Below are 13,753 nucleotides of genomic sequence, written 5' to 3'. Positions count from 1 at the left end.
ACGGAGTGACTCCATCAGAAGTGTAATAACAAAGAGTGCGAATAAAAATACGAATAATTCCCAGAGCTGTGCACCATTTCAATAGTAATAAAGTCTCTTTCTTAGTACACTTCACTACATTTGTAAATTTATATCAGCTTAATAAAATGGAAGCGCGGCGGCCGTCTTTTGGTAGTCACAAGGATTTGAAGGCAAGGAAAGCACAAGGAAAATTATTTTTCATTGAAAAGTAAAGATAATAAGCCAAAGAGAAATGAAACTCAATGAAAAACGAATTTGCCGCCGGTTCGGGGATGCGAGTTGGGCAATTCCGTTCGTGCGTGCGTGTGCGTGCGTGTGTGTGTGCGTTTCTGTCGGTCTGTGTGTGTGTGGCACGGGGAATGTGTAGCAGCGCCACTGGGCCCGTCTCATATTGTGTCGACGAAACCGAAGCAGCACTTTATAGCTATGACTTATCTGTACATTTTTAGAAATCGCATTGCGCATTATCGGTGTCTTGTTAAAAATATAGTGATTTAAAAATAGGGAAATGGTATATGTATCTGGCAAGCGCGCATATTGCAGCGACGTGAGGTAGTGCAATAGTGGCTCTAATGTTGCTGTCGCATGAAACGACAATTTAGAGTTAGTACTAATGAAAAGCTTGAATCACGTCCTACTTCAAACTGTATAACAGCACACCTTATGACGTAACTTGCTGAAATATTACATGAAGCTTCACGGCAACATTGTCCTTAGATGCAGTGCAGCAAATTTGAGTGCCATAGAGCAATGCGACAGGTGTTGCTCCTTCGTTAGTTGTTATCACGCGGAAGAGCATTGGTTCGTTTTCATTTAACAAAGTTGGCTACTAGAGGTCCTGTGCGACGATACTTTTCTGTGTTCATGAGGTGTACGTTATTTAAAAACATCTTGCTTGTTCGAGCAGCGCTCGTTATTTTCGTGTCATTGTCAGTGCGCGTTTTTATTCGCCATTTCTTTTTTAAATATGCCAGTTCGTTAATGTCTCGTTTTCTTTCGTATATAGGATAGGCGTCCGTTGCATGCATGCGCTTTCTCAAACCGTAAGCGGGAAAATGAGCTATAGCGTGGCTACAGACGCCAAGCTACCGCGGCTTAGAGCTGAGTTAAAAAAAATGCGTTACATCACAAGCGTGAGGCTAACAGCACGTAAGACTACAGGGAATCATTGAAGCTCAACCACTTTTGACAATTAGCGACATTTAGTTCTTTGGTCTGGCTTTAATTTCGCATAAACAGTATAGCCTCTATAGCATCAGGACGAATGTTAATTCGTAGCCCTATCAGCGGGCTAGCTAAAACTAGGAAAAAAGAGAAAACCGCCACACAATGGTAATAAGCTTTAATGTTGCCTTTCAAGGACACCACATTTTTATTTTCTACTGCCCATAAGAATGTCTTCACGAGAATCAACTGCCAGTGTACAGCATGCCTGTAAAAACTCAGCATGTCACGCAATAAGCACAAGGTCACGACAGAGCAGGAATGCTGCTGCCTTCCACAGGAGTGCACGCCAAAAGCAATTATGCGCAATACTGTTTAATGTGACTAATAATAGCTCACCACTGAGCTGAAAACACGAGCCATCATCTGCTATCTGTTGTGGCTTCTAGCCGATTGGCTGCAAAATCCGATCAGTGGATCCATCGCTGACCAGTGAGAGCTCTATCAGCATAGATTGGCAGAAATATGTTAGTAAGCCAGCTACCCCTCTTTCCTAGAACTATTTTTACATCTGCAGCTGGGGGCAACTGATTAGGTTATGTGAATCGACATGAATCGAGGAAACAACTTCAGGCACGTTTAAACTCTTGCATTTATACATTGCACCTAAATAAACGTGATGGCATTCACCTATACGATTTTGAATACGTGGCACTACGTAACAATTGAGATAGCTGGACTGCCTAAATTCTAAATTTAATGCTTCGGTATTTTTTACAGAATGACAATTTGTCAGCATATCGTAGTGGTTCACTAGACCTCAACACAACTCTGGGCAATGTCATACAGTACGGAAAACAATTAATCAAATCTAACGACACTGTATTTTACCATTTCACTTGGTGAGTACACGACACTATCTTTTAAAGAAGCACATGTCTCGTTATTGATTCCTAGTGAACGATCACAGCTACGAAGGAGTTAGATAACTATTTATTGTGTAGTAAGGCATGCTGCCAGTTTTACCTGACACAATTTAATAGGCACGTTAAGAATCAAAGTTTAGACAAAAATACAGAAGTTACAGTTATTCACGCTTTGAAAGCTGAAATGTCTAAATTCTGTTAAAACTGGAGGGTGTCACGGTGTAATTTTGGAATACTGCTCACTCCTTTTTTGTAGTGGGCTGACGTCTTTCCAGAAGGCGTTTTGGCAACAGGGAAAAAAATTACCGTGCTATTGGGGCACTATAACATAAAGCTATTCAAAACAGTTTCTTTTTGATTTGTGCCTTCAACACTCGAAGAGTGGTTAAACATGTTTCGGGTCATTCGCCTTCGCTCATTTGTCACGAAATGTCAAGAACTCCTCAATTGATATTACGTGTGCATACGATTTATGCACAACTACACTTAAGAAAAATAAAAAAAAATATTTCTGTTTGAACAACTTTTTTTCCCAATTTTTCCCTCCGCTATTGACCACGCGTTTTTGGCCCCCCCTTCCCATGTCAGTCATGCGACACCACAAAGCAGGAAAACCTCAACACCTCGAAGTGACGAGCAAGCAATACAGGTGCATTATTATGCCGAACAAAACTAAACTTATTTCGGAATAGCCGGAGAATACCTATTTCGAAAAGAATAGAAAAGGTCGACCTATCAATCACTGCGGCACTAGATGCTAGGAGCTAGCAGGCAGAGCGCACTTGCTAGCGCATAATAACAATGTTTACGTGCAAGTGTAATGTTCTGGAGTCTTTGCGGCACATGCATCGTCACCGCTTTGCCAACTTTTCTTCACTGAGGACCCACATTAGCAATATTCCTACCCTTCCATTGGAAGCCGTCAACTGCTTGCCAACCCGTGTTAGAAGTTAAATGCGTGTGGATGAGATAAAATTTTACAAAGGATTTTGAAAGCAAGTGTTTCGAAATGTAATGCAGCCGATATAGGCTACGTTTCCTATTATCCCGCCCAAAATCTGCATTACACAAAGTTCCTATTTCGTAGAAATTAGCGACATTTTAATACGCCTTTGTTGAGGTATTTGAACGCTTTTTATTAATTAGAAGCGTTACAAATAAATATTGAATCCTCTTACATACGGCACTTAACTCTACATAACATGAAGTTTATATTTGGCGAAAAAAGGGGAAGCGAAATATATCATATGCTGGCAAAATTCACAGTGCTTGTGTTTCTACAGCCGGTACAATAAATTTATTATACATACGCTCCAGCGCGCATATACCCGAGTTTCTCCAAGTGGATAAAGTCTTCGCGTACACTTCCACATGAACAACTCCTATGCAGGCAACATTTTAGGGTATTCGATATAATTGCACATACCTCAAGTTCTTATTACAACTGGTCGAACGAAGCAGTATCGCCGGATTCTGATTCTGTATGGTCGCGTAAATCTGGCGTCATTTTTTTTAGGAATTTCTGCCTAAATCATGCACCCCCCCCACACTTGCTAGTTTGTTTTTCATCCATCTTTTCACTAAGGAAGTACAAGTAAGTTCCCCTATGTTTTCCTTGTCATTGTTAGTGATCCTCTCATGATATGATTAACAAAAATCGGGCCCCTATGTTCACCCCGTCTTCTCGTTCTTACATAACGAGTGTCTCAAATCCGGCAACAGTGATGCCTTTCGGTAGCATGTGCGGGTTTATTGGCCAGCTGCCTTCATCCAAAATGATCACGTACCCGTGACTACCGCGCCACAAAGGATGTTCCACATCTGCCGCCAAGGTTTGTGAATGGTGGCGCTGGCTAGCACTGCTAAGGTTAGCACTAGTAGTAATATATAAACGCCTCAAAAAATTGATGGGGAAACCGCGCCGCTGTAGCTCAAGTGGTCAGAGCATCGCACGCCTAATTCGAAGATGTGGGATCGTTCCCACCTCTGGAAAGTTGTTTTTTCATCCGCTTTTCGTGCCATTAATTTATCATTTCTTTCATTCAATTAGTAAGTCTGATTGGGAGCATTCTAAAGCAAAGCTCTCATAGATTATCCTGACCGTGGCAACTGAATGCTGCTGTTGTCCTGCCCATTACTTGACCAATAAAAATAAATATGAATTACATATTCGATGTTGGGAGCGAACGTCGGTTCGCAGCATGCCAGCCTGATGCTCTAACCATTAGGCCCCAACTGCAGGTTTATTTTACAGCAACTATGCCGACTAATTCGTCGACGTAATCGCCGCCTGTCTCAAATTCTGCAGCACGCATGCGCACAAGTTTACGCCATACATGTTGATATGAAATAAACAAAGTTAAAGCCTTTAATTACCCACTTCACTTAAAGTCAGAGACATCCGATGAATTGGCATATCATTTGCAGTTACTCAGTGTTGTCGTCTCTACCACATTTATTCGTATGTAGCATTTCTGTTATCATACTGATAGGCTAAATTAATCGAACGTTCTCTTCAATGAACTGTCGTGTGGTGGTCAGAAAACGCGGTGCGTTATCGTGAATACTTTGCTTCATGTTCTGTAGAGCTTTCCGCGTGGTTATGATTGTGGCAACGGACGTGTGGCAACAATTTCGACGTTCTGTCAAGACAGTATACTTTCATTATTTTTGTATATTAATTTTGAAAAGGTATTATCATATGATTGTGAACAACATACGCTTGAGAGAGGTCCTTTGACAATCGATATTGGCATTCTGCGAGGTGGAAACGGGAGTCATGAATCTTGAATCGCTCGCTTCTGCGGAAAGGAAGAGTAACTGCGTGACGGAAGGCCAGTCGCAAATGCACATGTATTCACACGGCCCAGGAAGCTTGGGAAACCGCGAAATAGTGCTATTTTCTGTATTCAGTATACCTCAGAAATCTGCTGATGCCAGGCCCTGCGATTTGTGCTTATATCAGCGAGACAAGAGGGCTTCGAACTACACTTCTCAAATTCTAGAAGCACAGGAGCAGACGTTAGGCCCTCAGAGCGGGCTCAGTGAGAAAGTTATCAGAGAGACGTATCTGTCGTAAGCACTCGCTGATCGCACGCTGTTTCATTCTGAACCCTGCACTGGGTGATGGCTTGGTGGTTTTTCAGCGTTGAGATGTTGTCGCTCATCCAGCGACAGAGAAGGCAATCATTCTGAGAAACTTGGAGATTGGTATGGTATGAACAAAAAAGTACCATGTACAAAGCGCAAACCCCCGCTTAGTGCATGTGTTGACTTAATTTCCACGAATTTAAGGTTGCCGTTCATAAGTGGACATCTCCAATGAAATATTTAAAATTTAAAGAGACCAGGATTTATGGAGGCAGGCAAATTGAGTCGTCTATACCTTTTTTTTCAGGCAGTTGTAAGCTGCGTCTTCTTTTATTGCTATTGCATTCGCCTATTAGAACGATCCCAAGAAAGCACCAAGGCGAACATCAACGTATTCAAAAAAAGTTGCGCAATCGTATTGCATATCAACCAATGGGTACGTCTTGCGTGCTCTCTGTAATAATACTCGCGGTGTCAAACCGCATTGTTTCGTGACCGAATGGGCAGTTGAGTGACACTGCTCGCGCGCCTAAGTTCGAACCACTCGGCGCATTAGTGCCATCTTCCAACAGGGCATGGCGCTAGTTATCCTGGTCTTCGCATACTTGTTCTCGGCGAGATTGGCGTGCAATATAATACGGTTGAGTAGGACGAGCGGCCGCAGCAGCGAATGCATGAGGAAGGAAAAAACTGAGGAGGGTCCCTGACGTCACTCTTTGTGAAACTAAGTGAAGGCGGAAGTTGGCATTTCTTCGCCATCATGTCGGGCGAGTTCTGCTGTCTTGTTTGCATTTCTCGCGAAACCACGCCGCTCTGCGCGCAACCATGCTGCTCCAACGTGCTTGCCCCGCAGCAATACTAAACAAAAGGATGTAATTGCGATGACTCATAGCATCGCCGTACTTAACTCACCATGAAAGAAGTTCATAATGATCTTCGCAAATTGAGCCGTGAGGTCGCATTGGCTGCTTTTACTGGATTTTATTAAAATAAGCATGCTTTATCAGCCCAGTCAACTGAACTATTCTCATCAATCGCAGGTACCGGCCGCTGCTCAGTTCTTGCGTGTTTCTCAAAAGGTCACCTTTATGGCTCCTTTCTACTTGCTTTTCTTTGCTTGGGCTTCCTGGAGCTCGCAGACGGACTTGCGAGGTAGACATCTGGCAATGCGAAAAAAAAAAAAACGTACGCATTCTCACTGACCTGCAAGAATGCATGAGAGACACGTACGACACACCGACCCATTTGGGATCCATCTGGAGATCGTGAGCCCGAGCACGTATTCTCGTTGTGGCGTCAGGAGTCGGTGGGCTTTACTGTACAAATTTAGGTTAGCCGCGCATCATTACGGCAGTGCGCCGGCGAGGAGGCAAAACGTTATTTCAGACACCACCTTTAGATTCATCGAATGCGGCCTCAGGTGCGTTCTCCCCGCGGTAAGCGAAGCTTCAAGGAACCAAAGTTTTGCGATAGCCGCCGACGGTGAAAAACATAACGTGCGTAGACTTGGCCTACGTGCAACCATGGAACAGCTGTTTGATTTATTCGTACGCTTACGTTCTGAGTAGCCTTGCTCACTTTTTAAGTGCATCCACTAACCTTCGCTTCCCGGCCCTTCTTCCGCGCACAGATAAGATAGGTCTGCGGTAGCGAAGATTAGGTAGGGAGCAGCCGCTTCTTTCCTATCTTCTTGGTGGTTTGGGTGAGGGGAAGAACACTTATTCTGTAGACCATATGGGAGCACGGCGCAGCGTGCATTCTTTCCCAACTTCCCGGATTAAGCGTCGACATGCCAGCGCATGGTGCCGAAGGCATGCACATATTCTGCGTAACGCTCTATCAGCACGTGCATTGTGGTAAACCTGTGCAGGTGTGTATGAACCTGTATGAACTTCGTGCTGTCGCCAGTACAGCCATAGAAAAGCACCAGCTGATCACTATGTGTTTTAATATCAACAAATGCATTCTGCATAAGGTATGTTCGACGTGCCGAAAATGCACCATGCGCTGTCAAAAGCAGGAGTCACTGACCAACAAGGCGTTCATTATATAGATTCTGAAGCACATTGGTTTCGGCCTGCTATGGCACGTTAGCATGATTCCGTTGAAGAGGGCAAATTTCCTGTGGATATTCCTTCGTCCGTTGCCAGTGTCGAGGCGGGGTACATTGTTTACAGCATTGCATCCGCGTCCATTTTACGAGCTTTAGTTCCTCCTGTCCCACCCGCCCGCACCAAGATTTAGGAGAGCGCGGTCCACATAACACGGCGCAACAAAAGACGGAGACAAACGCAAACGTGTCCACACGACGCCTTCGCCACGGTACGAAACGTGTGGAGCAACATGTGTGAGGGCACACAAATATAACAAAGCCTTCATTGTAGCCCGAAAGCATGGCCGCTACTGCAAAAGCAAGAAAAAAAAAAGAAAAAAGAGGAGAACCTAACACGACACTTCCTCCACACGTTTCTCCTAGCACGCGGAGGGGGTAGGGCACTGATATGAAACTCTATGGTGTAGGGCCTCTCCTCAGTGTTTTCGCTCCTCCACGAGTGTATGCCTTGCAGTGAGGCACCCGACGACGAAAAATACCGTGGCGGCGCTGCGATCGAAGTGGATTGGACCACATCAGGGTCGCATCGTTGCAAACTGCTGGTGATTTTATTCAGCGGGGTTGTTCGTACTGCTTCACGCGCTGAAAATGGCTATCAGACCACACAAATTATGTTCCTAATTAGATATGAAATGTATTTGTGTATTAGGAAAAGTTCATTTTTCCGCTTGTATGCTGCACTGTGACTGCGCGTCTACTGCTGCCGCAGTGTCGGTTTTCATTGTGCTATGTTATTGCAGTTGCCCTTGAGGAGAATTAAATATATTCTTGTACAAGCAGCATGCGTATCTTGCATGTATTCTATAGAATATAGCTTTCCATCAGTAGTTTTTGCGAAACGCAGGCGAAAAAAATAACTCGTCGCTTGCTGCTTGCCGCTATAACAAATAAAACATATGTGCCTCATCCAGCGCACCGTTGCCATATTCTCAGATATCCGTGAAATATATTGAGCGAAAAAACGTTCCAGAGCAAAAATATGTTTATTTCCCGTTTTCCTCGCGTAACAGAATGCGGATTAACTGGGGCGTGGTCTTTTTTGCGGCGGACCACGTGCGGCGGAAACAGATTTATTTAACCATTCTACGAGTGCTTCCCGTAAAATGAGGCTTCCAATAATTTCTCACAACGAAAAACGTTTTTATTGGCATTGAACAATCTATCTTTTGAAAGTTAGGATTTTCTGCGATTTTTCGACGTGGTCGCCGTTGGCATCAATGCATTTCTGCACGCGGTGTACCCTCCTCTTTATGCCTGAATTGTAGAACTCTCCCATCACGCCGTGGAGGTAGTTTAAAACCTCTTTTTTCCGCTCCCCTCGGGTTCTAGAATGCGCCTCACTCAGGTTCTTCGTCAATTCAGGGAAGAGATGGTTGTCATGTGGGGCTATGTTTGGGTTGTAGGGAGGTTGTGTGACAGTATCCCGGCCAAATTTCTTCATGAGATCCTTTGTTACACGGGCGATGTGCGCACGAGCGTTCCCTTAAAACACACTCTCTTCGTGAGCATGGCTCTCCTCTTTTTTTCAAATCGCGCGGCGAACGTTCTACAACGTCTCGGAGTCGCGGTGCGCATTGCATGCTCTACTGGCAGGCATGAATTCTCACAATAACCATTTCCTGTCGCAAAAGATGCTCCCAATCATTTTGCCGGCAGACAGTGTTTGTCTGAATATGCGCGGCTTCGGCGACTCTGGATGTTTCCTCTGACAGGATTGTTATTTCTGTTCCGGTGTCGTGTAGTGCGCACAGGTCTCTTCCCCAGCCTCGACATCTGTTTCGTAGGCCCGAATAAAGTCGCGGGCCACTTAAACACGTTGCCGTTTGTAGTCTTCCGTAAGCATTCTCAGGAACCACCTTCCAAAACCTTTGCCATACCTTAAACGGTCTGTTAAAATTTTGTCAATGCGGCTCTTGCTGACATCAGGGATCATCTCGCAGAGCTCCCGAACCGTCACCTTTCGATCTTTCAGCATTCCTTCTTCCACTTTCGCAATCGTTTCGTCCGAAACTGGTGGCCGTGCACAATGCTGTTGGTCATGGACGTTTGTACGTCCGCCTTTGAATTACCTGCCCCATTTTCGCAAGTGTTGTACGCTCATACATTTTTCTCCGTAGACTTCACACAGTTGGGAATGAATGTCCACCGGCGCAGCCTTGCACAGAAAACACAAATTACAGAGCGTAATTCGTACTTGGCGGGAGAAGCAATTGAAAACTTCATCTCTAACGGCTTCCAAGACAAGACTGAGCTTTGCAAACAGATCGCTGGGGCCGAGACTGGGAGATCGTGAGCCAAGCTATACGCTAGTGTCCCGGCATGCCGCGGAATAGGGTTCCTCGCTACTAGAGCTCCTTGGAAACCTCAGTTTATGGACAAGCCTCGTGTATAATAATCTGTGACCGAGGCGGTGGCGTGGGGCATCGTACCTCTAATATGAACCTCGTAAGTCCGAATCCTCTTCCAGTGCACTACAACTCCAGGATTGGAGTGGCAACTGACACCGGAAAAAATGCCGAGAGCAAGTAGGGCTATACTTGTCCAGGTACAACCGAATTAAGAAAGCCCACCAAACTTCAAGGAAGACACTCCCTCACCAGAACAGACAGGATCTGGCCTTCTGTGTGCAGTATTCGATCACTACCTCCCCCATGATTTCAATAATTTACTTTTGATCCTCAATCCCCAGCAGCTGCAGATCGTCTGACCAACGCGCCGGTAAGACATGCAACGCAGCAGAGGGCGCTAAGAATCTCTGGACCCGGACAGGCCGCCGCTGGAAATTGAACAAGGCAACGTTCAGCACACGAACCCTCTCTCGAGTGAAGCTAGCTTAGCAGGACTGTTTGAGGAGCTGTCAGGCATTGCGTGAGATATTATTGGTCTTAGCAAAGTTAGGAGCATTGGTGAGGCTTATACAGTGCTGACTAACGGCCATGTCCTCTGCTGCAGAGGACTCCTAGATAAGAAACAATAAGGGATAAGATTCGTAATCAACGAGGACATAGAGGGCAATATTGACGCATTCTACAGAATGAACGTGAGGGCCGCAGTAGTCGTAATAACTTTAAATAGGAGGTATAGTATAATGGTAGCACACGCGTACGCTCGAAAGTCCAAACTCCAACCTCCAAGATGAAGAAAGAGAAGTTTTTGAAGTTATTGAAGTAGCGATGAGTCAAGTGGAAACTCGGCATATTGTAGTCATGGGCGCCTTTAATGCAAAAGTGGGAAAAATGCAAGGTGATGAACAAGCACTTGCCAACTATGGCATCGATTCTAGGAGCACTAGAGGAGAAATGTTGGTAGATTTGGCGGAAAGGAATAAGCTCCGACTATTGAATACCTTTGTGGGAGGGCGTGCGAAGAGATAACCGCCCTAGTCCCGGATTATTTAGGCCTGCCAGCCATGGTACGGCGGGATCTCGAGAGCGGCCGACAGCGCGACCACTAGGGTCGAGTTCGCTAGTGCCCTAGCCATTACAGGGATCCCTATCCCTAGTGCGAAGAGCAATTGAAGAAGAGTCCAGTGGTAAAGTCCAGGTAAAGTGTTGCGGATAGTGTTCTCATTGGTAGTGTCGGGATCACGTAATATGAGAGAGATGTACCAGGCTGCACTAGCAGCGTAGGTTGTGAGCGAGGCGCAACCAAACCAATGTAGTGCGAAATTGCAACCACCGCTGGTTCTCGTAGGTGCTCGGACCTGGAAGAAGTCGGAGCTCCGAAAGAGGACCGTCTGTCCGCTCGCGACTTCGGTCAAGATGGCGCAATGTTACTCGCACACGTTGCTGATGTAAACACGATTCTCTAGCTCCAGAAACCAGAATGTAGAGCTGCTCCTAAAAAACTTCGGTAGGCCAGTATCCCCAGAAGCTGTGTGCAGAGAATATTGGAATGATCGCCTGCGGCTAGCGACGATATCTCGATTGCTGATAGTATCAGGGTTGCGGTGGTCGCTACGGATATCACCAAGGTTGTGCTTGTGGCATTGCCGTGCCTGTGAGAGGGAAATTTAGGCTTAGTGGAGCCGGTGGGGAAGACTGAATCGTTGATATGTGAAGTTCCCACGAACGAAAACCGGAGAGCTTGCAGGAACGTCCAAGGAAGAGGAGCGGCGTGCCGTAGAGTAGCTGAAAGTGTTCGTGTTTGTCTAAATGATTTCCTCGGAAAGAGTCATCGAACAGCTGCCTTTGAGCTGGGAAGGAGGCTCAAGAACCGAGTAGAGGTCTGATGCTGGGGCCGCCGCGTGCTGACCTTCCGCACGGAGGACGAAGGCGATCTGGGACGAGGATACGCCGAATGATGCGGCGTTTCAAAAGGTGAGAGCGGTTTTGACTGAACGCCCAAGGTGGACATATTGAGCAGGAACGGCTGCCCGCAAGTCATATTAGAAAACGGGGCCAGGGAGTGACAACTGGAGCATGGAACGCAATCGGAGCCTGGAACCTTTTTCAGTAAGAAGCAGCTGTGCAGTTAGATCAACCAGAGGCCCCGCGTGTCGATGTAGAATTCCCGGAAACCCTACGACCGCGGGACATTTACTGGACTGCGCGAGACCACATCACTGACCTTGGTAAACTTGGTGCGCTCACGTTGGCATAGCTGGGCTGGGGAGGGTCACTACTGTGTGGCTTGGTGCTGGCAAAGCTGGGCTCGGTCATTCGGGTCAGCAATTTGCGGAATATTTGGGCTTGGTCGTCCAGGTCACCAATTTGTGGGAAGCGGCGCGAGGACGTAGACGTCATACCCACGATTTGGACCTGGAAATGCCCTAATGGAGAAAGAAGAAATGAAATAGATTTAATACTCTCTGCCGATACCAGCAAAGTGCAGGATGTAGAAGTTTTGGGAAGAGGAAAGTGTATTAATCACAGGTTAGTGACGTCTAAGATTTACTTCAGCATCAAAAGAGAAAAAGTAAAACTAGTCAGTAAGAAACAGAGTAACCTAGTCGCAGGAACGGTAAAAGCAGACCAATTCAGGCTGGCGCTCACAAACAAATGTGCAGCCTTATAACAGATAAATGAAGATGACATAGAAGTAATGAATAAAAACGTAACTAGGCTGGTTTCAGAAGCCGAAACTGAATTCGGAATTAAGGCACCAAGGCAACCAATTGGCAAGCTCTGCCAAGTAATGAAATACCTAATAAAGTAATTAAAAACAATGGAAATATACAACCCAAGATGTCAGATAGAATTCGGGGAACTGTCAAAACTGATCAACTAGGAGAAAGTAAGGAATATTCGAAATTATGCCGCGAGAAAAACAGATGAAGCAGTAATAATTGAAGCAGCCTGAGATCAGTAAGAACAAAACTTGACAAAGGACAGGTCACGGTGCATGCACAAAGATAAGTAGGGTAGCATTGCCAGCAATCTCAATGATATAGTAAAAGCAGCGGAATAATTCTATTGTGACCTATACAGTAACCAGCCCAGCCAGGCTACCTACGCTCGAAGTAGTAATGAACAGGCTACAGAGGCTCCATCTATAACTTGCAATAAGTTAGAAAGTCCCTGTAAGACATCAGCAGAGCAAAAGCGGCAGAAGTTAGAATAGGATTATATTAATTTAAAGATGAAAGGAACACCATGCAAGGTAAATATACCTGGTAGCGAAGCTTCCATAGGAGCCGATACGTTCAAAACATGGTGGTCCATCGGCGGTTCATGGGGCTTAGCGCCATCTGTATGTGGTGGGAACAGTTCGGGCGGAAGAAAAAATAATGTGGCCCCATTTTCGTTAAAAGCAGAAGTGACGTCATTTCGTTTTCGAAGGCGCGAAATTTGTTTTCTTGTCCTTCCTTTGAAGCTATATGTTCAAACGCCCCGCCATTCGACTTGATGGGCGTGAATACATTGTTTAGCGCAAAAATACAGACACAAGAAAGACGACAGGACAAGGCGCCTTGTCCTGTCGTCTTTCTTGTGTCTGTCTTTTTGCGCTAAGCAAAGTATTCATGGATTCGCACCAACTAGCCCGCAAACGCATTGGACTTGATGGGCGTTTCGAGATTTCAGCGTGGAAAGCGATGCAGGAAACGGCCAGCCGTACGGTTTTCGAAATCGCATCCCTGCACAGAACATACTTTCTTTGGAGGCCGACGAAAGCTTTAGGTGTAGAGTGCTGATCCTATTGTCGGATGCCAAGCCCGTCGGCCAGCGCAGTCTCACGAAAACAACTACACAATTATCTGGTGGTCGTAACCCACTCCTTCTAACTGAACAGATTAAGAAGCGATGAAGCTACCCGCGTCACCAAATTCAGACAAACTTCGACAAGCAAGAAAGCGCAAACTGTTTGGGGGGCGTATTTCAACAGGTGAACTTTACGAGTGCGCCTTTCTGCCCATTTCTAGACGTGCATTGCATTGCGAGTGATAGTGGCGTCAACGCCCCCTGTAGCGATGGTCGCTGAAAAGACATGCATTTATGAA

General features: G+C 45.7%; 1 protein-coding gene across 1 annotated transcript in view; it reads left to right on the top strand.

The window, feature by feature from the left end:
• Window positions 1-146: 146 nt before the first annotated feature.
• Window positions 147-13,753, top strand: part of LOC142563219 (uncharacterized) — a 34,571-nt gene continuing 20,964 nt past the window's right edge. Inside the window, exons 1-2 of the mRNA XM_075673769.1 lie at window positions 147-191; window positions 1,966-2,087. Coding sequence (XP_075529884.1) covers window positions 147-191; window positions 1,966-2,087 — 167 coding nt within the window. The remainder of the gene's footprint in view (window positions 192-1,965; window positions 2,088-13,753) is intronic.

Source organism: Dermacentor variabilis, chromosome 11 (assembly GCF_050947875.1).
Source record: "Dermacentor variabilis isolate Ectoservices chromosome 11, ASM5094787v1, whole genome shotgun sequence".
Taxonomy (NCBI): Eukaryota; Metazoa; Arthropoda; class Arachnida; order Ixodida; family Ixodidae; genus Dermacentor; species Dermacentor variabilis.
Note: the sequence above shows the minus strand (reverse complement) of the source record. Positions and strands in the feature narration are given on the sequence as shown.